Consider the following 11,715-nt stretch of genomic DNA (forward strand, 5'->3'; position numbering starts at 1 on the left):
CACACCGTATGCCCAACACTAGTTTCACACTCCCAATAATTTTTATTTGAAAATAAAAAAATCAAAAGAATCAAATGAATCAACTGCTAATAATGGAAAATTCTCAGCAGTCCCACATGTCACTCCTATGTTGCCCACTAGATGGCACCACTGTATCACAAACGAGCATGCTGCCCGCTATTGCAACCCATTGCAATGCCCCAGCTTAGGTGGGAACACTCACAAATCCATTGCAAGCCTGGCATGCTGTGTCGGCTCCCGAGTGGGTAATTTAGACAATTACGCACGTCTACAGGCTTCAGTTTGCCACGAAACCCCCACGTTCAGCGGTGTAATTTTCTCACGGACGAACGAGAGCTCTGCTCATTTTCTGGAAGAGGAAATTTCTTCTCTCTTAGAAAAAGGGGCAATTCAGGTATTTCTCCCGTACCAATGTCAACAGGGGTTTTATTCCTATTATTTTCTAATTCCAAAGAAGGCCAGTTCACTGCGCCCTATTTTGGATCTCAAACAGACATTTGAGAAAATATCATTTCAAGATGTTAACATACAATACTCCCTCTCGTTCAATACATAAGAACGATTCACATCAGTTGATCTAAAAGATGCTTTCTTCCACGTCAGCATTTATCCCCCACACAGAAAATGTCCTCGTTTTGCCTGTCACGGCATTTGTTACAAATTCACAGTCTTGCCGTTCGGTCTTGCCCTCAGCCCTCTCGTATTTTGTCTGTATGTAGAAGCAGGATTAGTTACTCCTAGTGGGACTGAAAATCCTGACATATATAGATGATTGGTTAATCAAAGTCAGTTCAAGGGAGAAAGTAGTGCAGGACACACAACTAGTCCAACTAGCACATCGCATCTCTTGGTTTCAGAATAAATCTGAGCAAGAACAATTCCACTCCATCCCAGAATGTCGCTTTTCTGGGACTGGAGCTGAATTCCATGGCGATTGCACGGTCATCTGTCAGAAGAGCACATTCTATCTCTAATGAACTGTCTCTCACAGTTCAAAGAGGGAGCGAGCGTGCAGCATCGCATTTGTCTCAGACTTTAGGGCCTCATGGCCTTCAGCCATCCATGATTTGCCCTTGGGACTTTTGAGGATGAGAGCTTTCATGAAATGGATTTCGTCTCTTCATCTCAACCCTCTGTGTGATCTCCGTCACGATATTACAGTGACCCGCGCTTGCACATCAGTATTGCGCCACTGGACGAGTACAGAGTTTTATGCACATGGGATGCCTCTAGGGGTGGTTAAGTTATGAAAAGTGGTAACGACAGACGCTTCCCTATCCAGGTGGGGTGCCACCCAGGAGGGCAGAACAGTGAATGGGATGTGGCTGACCAAACTATGCTCAGCTCACATAAATTATCTAGAGCTCCATAGTGTATGGAAGGCTCTAAGACATTTTTTGCCTCGCCTTCAGGGGCATCATGTTCTTGTGCACTGCGACAATACCACAGCCATAGTGCATATCAATCGCCAAGGAGGGATGCGCTACCCTCAGCTTCACTGCCTAGCCCACAAATTTTTGGTATGGAGCAGTCAGCATTTCCTGTTGTTTTGTGTGACTCATGTCCCGGGTGTTTTGAACTCAGGCATGGATCTCCTGTCAAACTCTCTCTACGTAGAGTGGCGACTCGACCCTCAGGTAGTGTGCATGTTATGGGAGAAATTCTGTTGGGCTTCCGTTGAGCTCTTCACCTCTTGCAAAAACGCCCATTGTCCAACGTTCTTCTCGCTAAAAGACAAGGACGCCCCACTCGGTGTAGGTGCACTGGCACATCTATGGCCAAATGTGCTGCTCTATGCCTTTCCCCCCTCTCAGCTTGATTTTTCCCACTCTAGCCAGAGTGAGAGAGCAGAGCTTGACACTAATTCTCATAGCACCCAGATGGCCCAAAGCACCGTGGCTGGCAGAGATAATTCACCTCCTTCATGCCCAGCTGTGCCCATTCCCATTGCACACAGACCTCTTGTCTGAGGCAAACTGAGAATATACCACCCTCACCCAGACAGGGTGGCGCTATGGGCCTGCCCTTTGAAAGGTCCAACCTGAAAACACTGTGGCTTCCCCCTGAGGTGGTCGCCACTATACAACATGCTAGGGCCTTGTCCACGAGGTCTTTGTATGATTGTAAGTAGCGGGTGTTTGAAAAAATGGTGTAATTCACATAATTTGGTGTCATAACAGTGTTCAGTCACAGAGATACTATGCTTTCTGCAAAACCTTTTTGACCATCAAGTTTTACCTGGCAGCCATTTCTGCTTCTACACTGGCTTCAATGATGCAGCAGTAGGGCAGCATCCTCTCATTTGTAGATACATGAAGGGTGCTCGCCATTCTGTGCCAGTTACTAGAAAGCTTGTTCCTGAGTGGGACCTCTCCATGGTGCAGGCAGCTCTGTTACAGCAGCCTTTTGAGCCCTTGGAGAATATTTCTTTAAAGTTGTTGTCTTACAAAAACAGCTATACTCCTGGCACTGGCATCAGCCAGACATGTCAGTGATCTGCATTCCCTTTCTATACATCCTTCTTGTACAAGATTTTCCCCAGGCATGGAGAAGGTTTCTCTTAGACCCAATCCAGCCTTTATGCCTATGTGATTCTCTAAATTCACAGGGGAGGTATTAGAGCTCAGCGCTTTCCATCCACCTCTGTGGAGGATCTTGTTTCCTGCACTCCACATGTATATGCATAGGACTGAGACTATCAGACAGAGCAACCAGCTATTTGTCTCATGGGCTTCCTCCCACTTAGGAAAACCCATTTCTAAACAATGCCTTTCCCATTGGTTTGTGGAAGCAATATCTTTGGCATATAGCTCTAAGGGTCTCCAGCCACCCTCAGGCCTTAGGGCCCATACCACAAAAGGGATGGCTGCTTCCTGAGCTCTATTTCAGGGAGTCTCTCTGCAAGACATTTGTTCAGTTGCATGTTGGGCTTCCCCCCAAACATTTGTCAGGTATTACTGACTTGATGTCACCAGAAACCCAGTAGTGCATGCATTTTTGGGTGTGGATTCTTCATAATGGGTTCACCCATATCCCTTTCTCCCTCACACTGTGTACGTGTTACCCCACATGTTTCACTCCAAGCACAATGCATGCCCTCTTCTCCCTACTTTGTTATGTTTATGGGTTATAGAGCCTGCTAATATTATAAAGGATGTGTCAGGCACCGCCTTTAATTAGGAGACCATCCTTTTGGCTGACAGCATCTCCCTGTGAGTGTATAGGGCAAATGAGGAATTGTCAAGTCAAGTCATTTTTATTTGTATAGCGCCTTTCACAACACACATCGTTTCAAAGCAGCTTTACTGAAAATCATGCATTAACAGAAAATGAAACTGTAATATCTATAAAGTCTTAGAGTCATTATTGTGTAGTTTGATTAAATACAATTATGAAGTGTGTATAAAAATAAGTAATTAAATAATAATTGTATTTAGAAACCCATTGAGCAAGCCGAAGGCACTTTGTCAACTTGGGAGAAACCAGGCTCACTGTGGGTGCCAGTTCCTGTCTGGCTAACAGCATGAATATGATGCCAATATTACTTATTTATGTGCAGTGCAAGTCATGGTTTAAAATTATTAAACTAAGAGTTAAAGGCCAGTGTTTAAACAAGGATTCTGTAAGAACTGTAAGATTAATGACTAATATCTTTGAAGTTCATCCTGTATTAACTGCAGAAGTTCATATAGATTCATTGTCCTTTGTTTGTTGTCTGATGAAGGCTTTTGTTGGCAATTTATTGATAGTCTATGTATTCCATTTTAAGAGTGTAGTCCATCATTAGACCAAGGTGATGCAGGCCGAGATCAGAGAGGTGCTTTGCAGGTCAACCGGCCGGTAATTTCGGTGAGGTCTATCCTAATTCCAAGGTTCAGGCAAAATTACTTACATTTTTTTCTGTTTCTCACCCACACCTATTATACTGCTTTTGAAGATATGGATTTAAACACTGGAGTCATATGGATTACTTTATGTTTCCCTTATGTGATTTTTGGAGCTACAAAATTCTGATCACCATTCACTTGCATTGTATGGACACACAGAGCTGAGATATTCTTCTAAAAATCTTTTCTTTTTTTTCTGCTGAAGAAAGTAATTCACATCTGGGATAGCATGAGGGTGAGTAAATGATAAGAGCATTCTCATTTTTGGGTGAACTATCCCTTTAATCAGCCAGTTAGTTTTCAATTGAGTATGAGTTTTATGGAAATATAACCATCAAGCTTGTTGGTTTTGCTTTATTTTATACAGTAGCTAGATAATCAACTTCCTGTATTTATTTTCTTTTTGTACATGTTTTTCAGCAGTGGATTTGCTTGACATCACAGAAGATCATTGGACAGTTACTCATGCAATCAATATAAACAAAACACAATTTCTTTGAGTTAAAGCCCTCCACTTCTGTTTGTTCTTTTCAGCGTGTTATTGGGCTATAAAGTCTTTCATGAGCCATTGGTCACAGTAGGTCCTGATGCAGGAAGCTGCCTTCCTGATTCTAATTTCCCAGACAAAACAATGTAAATGGTGATAATAGGTTAATGGCAAGAGGGGATAAAATTTTGAGATTTATAAATAAACTTTATTTATTTAAGACTACATATCTATATTGCAACAGGTCAATCAGATATCTGACCATATTTTAAAAAGCAAATATATTCCTTTAAAGTTGAGAACGGTTAAGCCTACACTGTATTGTTAAATAGTTTTGTTGACATTGTTATTATACCACATCATTGAGGTCCTTAGCATTTGTAATAAAACTGCTACATGAATGTAAATGTAACCTAAAATGTAAATGTAAAATCTTGCCTATATTGGACTGATAGATGTAGGAATGGTAGTCTTCCTTTGTTCTCACATAATGCTTTTGCTTTATGCATCAATTATGAAAGGACTGTTTTGCAAGAGTGTATGAATTTAACATCTATTATGAAGTTTAAATCTGTGGTTTGAAAATGGGGTAATCCTCAGCAAATTTCCAAAAGCTCCTTATGGAGGTGAGGACACGGTCGAGCATTCGTCTGGGGAGAGAGGAAGCGGTAAAGGTTTTCACCTGAGATGAATTGCTGGTAATTGCTGTTTCTATGTTCGCAGTAAGAGACGGGGGAAATAAAAGGAGCCCAGTCCATAGAGTGGGAGAGAGAGAAACAGACGCCACAAAGCTGTGTGTGTGAGATTGGGAGAGAAACCGAAGCTATTTTGTGTGTTGGCCATTGCTGTAATGACTTTTCTTTGAAGCTTCACCGTTACGCCTTGTGCTAACGTGTTTTCTTTTCATAAGAATAAAGAGTGACATACCTGAGTTGAAATCGCCATATCCCACTTCCTCATTCATTGAACCTTGTGACACTGTGCCAAAACCTGGGAATCGAGGAAGAATGATACACTGTCATGGAGTCATTGCTGCTGGAGGAAGTCTTCCAGTCCCTCGCCAGCATCCACCAGAGACAACACTAGGCCCTCATGGATCTTCGGAGAGAGAAGCAACAGCATTTCAAGGTACTCCTTCTGGCCCAGGAGCAAGACCGGCGGGTGCTGCGGAGCTTAGTACCCCAGGAGGGGCGGCCACTGCGTCCCCAGCAGTAGTGCACCCCCACGTTTTGCTCACTAAGATGGGGCCCCAAGATGATCCGGAGGCATACCTTAAGCTCTTTGAGCACACTGCCGAAGCTCTGAAGTGGCTGCTGGAACAGTGGGTGGTGCACCTTCTGCCACTGCTGACCGGGAAAGCCTGATCCGGATCCCCGACACCCCACAGACCACCTTCGACCGAGCAGGGATGTACCAGATACCTGTGAGTATTAAGGGGGGTACATACTAAACCTTGGTGGATTCAGGTTGTAATCAAACCTCCATTCATCAATGCTTGGTTCAAACCGGGACATTGGAGGTAAATAATCGGGTGAGTTGTGTGCACGGGGATATTCATGATTATCCTGTAGTGACTGTCACAGTAATGTTCTGGGGACAAAATCATAATATTGAGGCGGTGGTTAGTCCTTGCCTCACCCATCCCTTTTGGGAACTAATTGGCTGGCTTTTTGATCATTATTGAAGGGGTTGTTTGTGAATGGTTCCTGTGAGAAAGTGAATCTGTGTGGGATGTGGAAAGTGCTGGCTGGGAAGGCGTGGCCTGGGCTGTCTGTTCTGCTCCACATCAGGCTGACACCGGGGAAGGGGAAGTGTCATCCTCCCCTGCCCTTAGGAATTCCCGGTAGGGGATTTCCCTCTAGAACAGTCACAAGATGAAACACTGAGGCACACGTTTGACCAAGTGATAGTGATTGATGGTCAACGTCTTCAGCTGGGCATCGCACTCACATATCCATATTTTTCAATTATAAAAAATCTTTATATAGAGTGACACAGGACACTCGCACGAAAGAAGATACAACCCAGTTGTTGGTACCAAAGAGCCGTCAGGAAATGTTATTCCAGGCAGCTCATCATAATCCGATGGTAGGCCACTTGGGACAGGGGAAACACTAAGCCGTCTCATGGCCTGTATCTATTGGCCGGGCATTCACGGGGATGTTCGCCAGTGATGTGCGGCATGCCATGAATGTCAGCTGATGAATCCGGCAGCCACTCCAAAAGCACCATTGCGCCCCCTTCCGTTGATCGAGGTTCCTTTTGAATTAATCGTCGGGCCATTGGAACGGACAGCACATGGACATCGCTTTGCGTTAGTCCTGGTGAATTACACAACGCGATATCCGGAAGCAGTGCCGCTGCGCAACATCTCAGCACATAATGTTGTGGAGGCACACTTCAATATTATCTCCTGAGTGGGGATTCCAAAAGAAATCCTCACTGATCAGGGCACTCATTTTATGTCACGTACACTACACGAGCTGTACGAATTACTGGGTAATAAATCGATTTGGACAAGTGTCTACCACCCACAAATGGATGGCTTGGTCGAACGATTTAATCAAACCTTAAAAAATATTATTCGTAAATTCGTGCACGAAGATGCTCTAAGTGGCTCGAACCCCTGTTATTTGCAGTACGAGAGGTCACCAGCCCGCTGACTGATCTCACTAAAAAGGGAGCTCCAGACCCGGTCCAGTGGATGGAGCCATGCCAACAAGCATTCACGCAGGTAAAAGCTGCACTTTGTTTTGCAGACGGATGCATCGGACAGGGGGCTGTTTGCTGTACTGTCCAAGGTGTTGGAGGGGGAGGAGCGCCTGGTGCTGTACATTAGTCGAAAACTCTTTATGAGAAAGACGAAGTACAGCACCATAGAGAAGGAGTGCTTGGCCATCAAGTGGGCGGTCCTCACTCTCCGCTACTATTTGTTGGGACGAGCATTCACCCTCTGTTTGGACCATGCCCCGCTCCAATGGTTCCTCTGCATGAAGGATGCCAACGTCTGGATCACCTGTTGGTATCTGGCACTCCAGCCGTTTAAGTTCGAGGTGGTCCACAGGCTGGGGCTGCAGATGGCTGTCGTGGACTTCCTCTCCAGAAGGGGGTGGGGGGGAGTAGGCAGACCGGACAGGGTGTATGTGGAGGCTAGGGCGTGGTCGAGCGTTCATCTGGGGAGAGAGGCAGCAGTATGGGTTTTCACCTAAGATTAATTGCTGGTAATTGTTGTTTCTATGTTCGCAGTGAGAGACGGGGGAAATAAAAGGTGCCCAGTCCATAGAGTGGGAGAGAGAGAAACAGATGCCGCAAAGCTGTTTGTGTGCGTGAGACTGGGAGAGAAACCAAAGCTATTTTGTGTGTTGGCCATTGCCATAGTGGCTTTTCTTTGAAGCTTCACCGTTACGCCTTGTGCTACCGTGTTTTCTGTTCATAAGAATAAAGAGTGACATACCTGAGTTGGAATCGCCTTCTCCCGCTTCCTCATTCATTGAACCTTGAACTCCTTTTGGTTTATGTCTTTTCAAATGGCACTTTGGAGATCGTACAGCTGAGCTTAATGGAGTGTTAATGGTGTTGCTTAGCTTTTGAGAAGAGCTCTTATGCTAATGAGAGTACCAACTGAAAACATTTCCAAATGAACAACATACACCACTCAATGCTCTATTTTTACTGACCTCTTACTGTGAGAGAAGACAGTGAAAATTAACCATAAAACTTGAAGTCTGATGGAGGGTACTTCACACTTCATTGGACTCTTTAGAAATTTTAATTCTATTCTGTTAAACAGGAGTTAGATCATTACAATAAAAATCATGTGAATATCTATGTTCTCCCACAAATTTTATGGTTGCTAACTGGATTGTTATTCTTTAAACAACAGACCACAAGCTGATTACTGATATCTAGAGTATGCTGCACTCCATTGGAGGTTAAAAGTGCATGGGTTTTACATATTACTGTTACAGTAATAAGGTGAATCTCACAAAACCTGTCAATACAAATGTAATATTTTACTCTAAAGATAAAAATAAGAGATTGTATTTTGCATGTAGAAAATGATGCAAATTTTAGGACAATTATAATTTTTGCACTACAATCAAGCACAACCCCAATCTCATGTCATAACTGCAATGCCAAAAAGATTCGTCAAATTCTCATAATTGTAATATGAAAAAAATCTATTATTTAAATTATGTATTTGCTGCACTCTCGTTAAATTGTGCTAATAAATTATAAATATATATACACAGTATATACTATATATATATATATATATATATATATATATATAGAGAGAGAGAGAGAGAGAGAGAGAGAGAGAGAGAGAGAGAGAGAGAGAGAGAGAGAGAGAGAAAATAATGAGAAACATCAATGTAAAAACATAGTAACGGGTTAGCTTTATTTTATTTTGTGCATTTTATTGGGGTGATATGACAGGAAATTTTTTTTGACATAAATTTTTTTATTTTTCTGTTATATCCATATAGGGCACTATTTTTGTAAAGCATTCTGCAGAATTTATATTTTCACATTTTACATCTTCAAACTATCTTATTAACTTTTTTTTTTGTTATCTGATCCAACAAAAGAAATCCCATGAGGTGGCCAATTCTGTCCCTTTGTAGGTAGGTTTATCAGTGGTTGCTTAAAACGCCAGAGAACAGATGTTCTTAAAATTACAGACCCTCTCCTCAGCCATTCTGTTCAGTGGGAGATCAGGTGGAGATTTTGTTTTGGCAACTTGACAGACCTTCACTCCACTTCAGCTCTAACCCTCCCCCACAGAGTGGATGGGGGTGGAGGGGTGTGTGTGTGGCCACTGGAGAGTTGCAAGAAGACAAGTCAGACTCATTAAAAGAGATGATTAAGGTTTAATTATGAAATAGTCAAAATGCAAAAATTCTGACATGCTTAAATTACAAAAAAAAAAATTAAAAACAATTTACAGTGTGAGCTACCTTATTTTAATAAATATTAGAAAGCTTATCTGAGTAATGAAAGCAAAGTACACATACACAAAAGGCAAACAATGATACACGTTCAAATAATTTACACTACGCATTCTTGATCAGACAAACGACTAGGCAAAAGTTCGCTAAGAATTGAGAAGAACATCTGCATGGCAAGTATACAGACTGTCAAGGCTCTGCCTTTAGGTCCTGCAATAGATATTTAAAAAGTACAAAGAGTACATAGATTAAATTATGTCATTGAATAAAAATGTTCACAAACATCCGAAAACACAGCTTGTGTTTACAATGTACAAAGTGTAGTAAAGTCCTTTTAAAATTAAAGCTTAGTCATCCATGTAGGACAGTTTTATGTACAAAGTGTTAATTAACTGGAGAGGACACTGGATGACTCTGATTCTGTAGATACAGACGATATGGGGCCTCTTTTCATGGTCAACATCTTGTGACTCGATCTACTGCCGATGCGCACAGAACTACGGGCAAATTTTCTGAATTTGACTCCCAGGAAAGCATAAAGAATTGGGTTCAGACAGCAGTGGAAGTAAGCCAGTGCCTCGGTAATGAAGATCCATTTCTGCACACCCTGTTCCAGGAAACAGCTGTGAGAAACAACGTTCAGCATCATCAGAGTGTCCACCAGGATGCCAACACAGTAGGGCAACCAGCAGATATAGAAACAGAGGATGAGGATGACAGTGGTCTTCAGTGCCTTCTTCTTTAGGGCCTGACCCCTGGAGTTTTTGGAGAGTTTAGAGATGAGAATACAGTAACAGGTCAGGATGACCAGACCAGGCAGCAAAAAGCCAATGATGAGGTGCTGGAAGCGGAAAACAGTCTTCCACACAACATTGGCCTGCTGTGGGTAGTTGAGCTCACAGATTGTGTTTTCACCAGTATTGCGTACTTTGGCGAACACTAGATCAGGCACAGTCAGCAGGGTGGCAGGCAGCCAAACTCCAAGGTAAATCACCCGTCCTGCCAACAGTTTCCTGAGCCACTGGCTGTTTGTGGCACGGACCACGGCCAGATACCTGTCCAGGCTGATAAAGGCCAAGATCAGCACACTGCTGTACAGATTCAGAGTGTAGATCATGTTGACTGTGACACAGAGGAATCCCCCGAAATGCCATCCACTGGCTGCATCCACAGCCCAGAAGGGCAGAGTCAGGACAAACAGGAGATCAGCGATGGAGAGGTGCAACCTGTATTTGTCAGTCATGTTCTTAGACTTCTTTTGGTAGCCCATCACAAGCACCACGAGTCCATTGCCAACGATTCCCAGGACAAAAATAATCCCATATATAGTGGGGAGGAAAATTCTCTGGAAGTCATCGCTATCCGCGAGATCACAGAGTCCCTCAAGTCCATCTAAGTCCCAGTCCCCAGATCCCGTGATGTTATCGTCAAAAACGAAGTGCTGCATAAAAAAACAACAACATTGTATTAACTCGTTGCACGCATGAACAGCACGTTGTGATCATTTCCCCGTTCAAATTGGCAAATAATACAAATTTAAAGACAAGAAAACAACAGAAAAAGAAAGAACAAATCAGAAAAAAAAAGTTCTTTAAAAAAAGACACTATGCAACGCATGTGACAGCCAGAGTAGCCTACGGGTTGCACGACAATGTAAACTATAGATAACATACAAAACATGTTAATATCAATTAAATCAAGCAACAGTAATGCAAAGCGTTTTATATTGTTGTTAAATCAGCTTACCACAAGCTCCATGTTGTTCAAACAGATGAGCGCCAAAACACGAAAAATATCCACACACTTCAATCAACGAAACTCCAACAGCAGTTACAGCAGCATTTTAAATAGTCCTCCGAATACACTAGATACGCCCCTTAAACAGGGCGGGGTCATGAGCTAGGCGTCGCTCAGCAGGGCAGCCCTATTATCTTCACAGATCAGAAAGTGAAAAGTAGCGTACTGCCTCTCATGATTATTGCCACAGATTTAATATCTGTTTGTTTGTCTCGTGCAGCTTGTGCATTAAACTTTTCCGATTATCAATGGACACTGTTTACATAAGAACAGACAGACAGACAGACAGACAGACATAGACAGACAGACAGATAGATAGATAGATAGATAGATCGTAGAAATATTCACAATATAGCACTGCATTTATTGCCTAATCAATTTTAGTAACATATTACTTCATGATAAATAATTAAGAACACAAATTTTCATTGAAATATTATTTAATAAGCAAATTAATCAATAACAATCCTTCCACTTGAAGATATAGTCCCTGACAATAAACATAAAAGAGTATTATGGGTGCTGTGCAGTGCTAAACAGAGTAACTACAGGTGTTTCACGACATATCTGT

General features: G+C 42.6%; 1 protein-coding gene across 1 annotated transcript; it reads right to left on the reverse strand.

The window, feature by feature from the left end:
* Positions 1 to 8,772: 8,772 nt before the first annotated feature.
* On the reverse strand, positions 8,773 to 11,199 carry LOC127447881 (C-X-C chemokine receptor type 4-like). Its single transcript, XM_051710046.1, has 2 exons — positions 11,094 to 11,199; positions 8,773 to 10,788 (listed from the first exon to the last, which is right to left on the reverse strand). The coding sequence occupies exons 1-2, from the start codon at positions 11,103 to 11,105 to the stop codon at positions 9,736 to 9,738; spliced, it is 1,065 nt and encodes a 354-aa protein (XP_051566006.1). The 5' UTR covers positions 11,106 to 11,199; the 3' UTR covers positions 8,773 to 9,735.
* Between the last annotated feature and the right edge of the window lie 516 nt (positions 11,200 to 11,715).

This window comes from Myxocyprinus asiaticus, chromosome 11 (genome assembly GCF_019703515.2).
Source record: "Myxocyprinus asiaticus isolate MX2 ecotype Aquarium Trade chromosome 11, UBuf_Myxa_2, whole genome shotgun sequence".
Taxonomy (NCBI): domain Eukaryota; kingdom Metazoa; phylum Chordata; class Actinopteri; order Cypriniformes; family Catostomidae; genus Myxocyprinus; species Myxocyprinus asiaticus.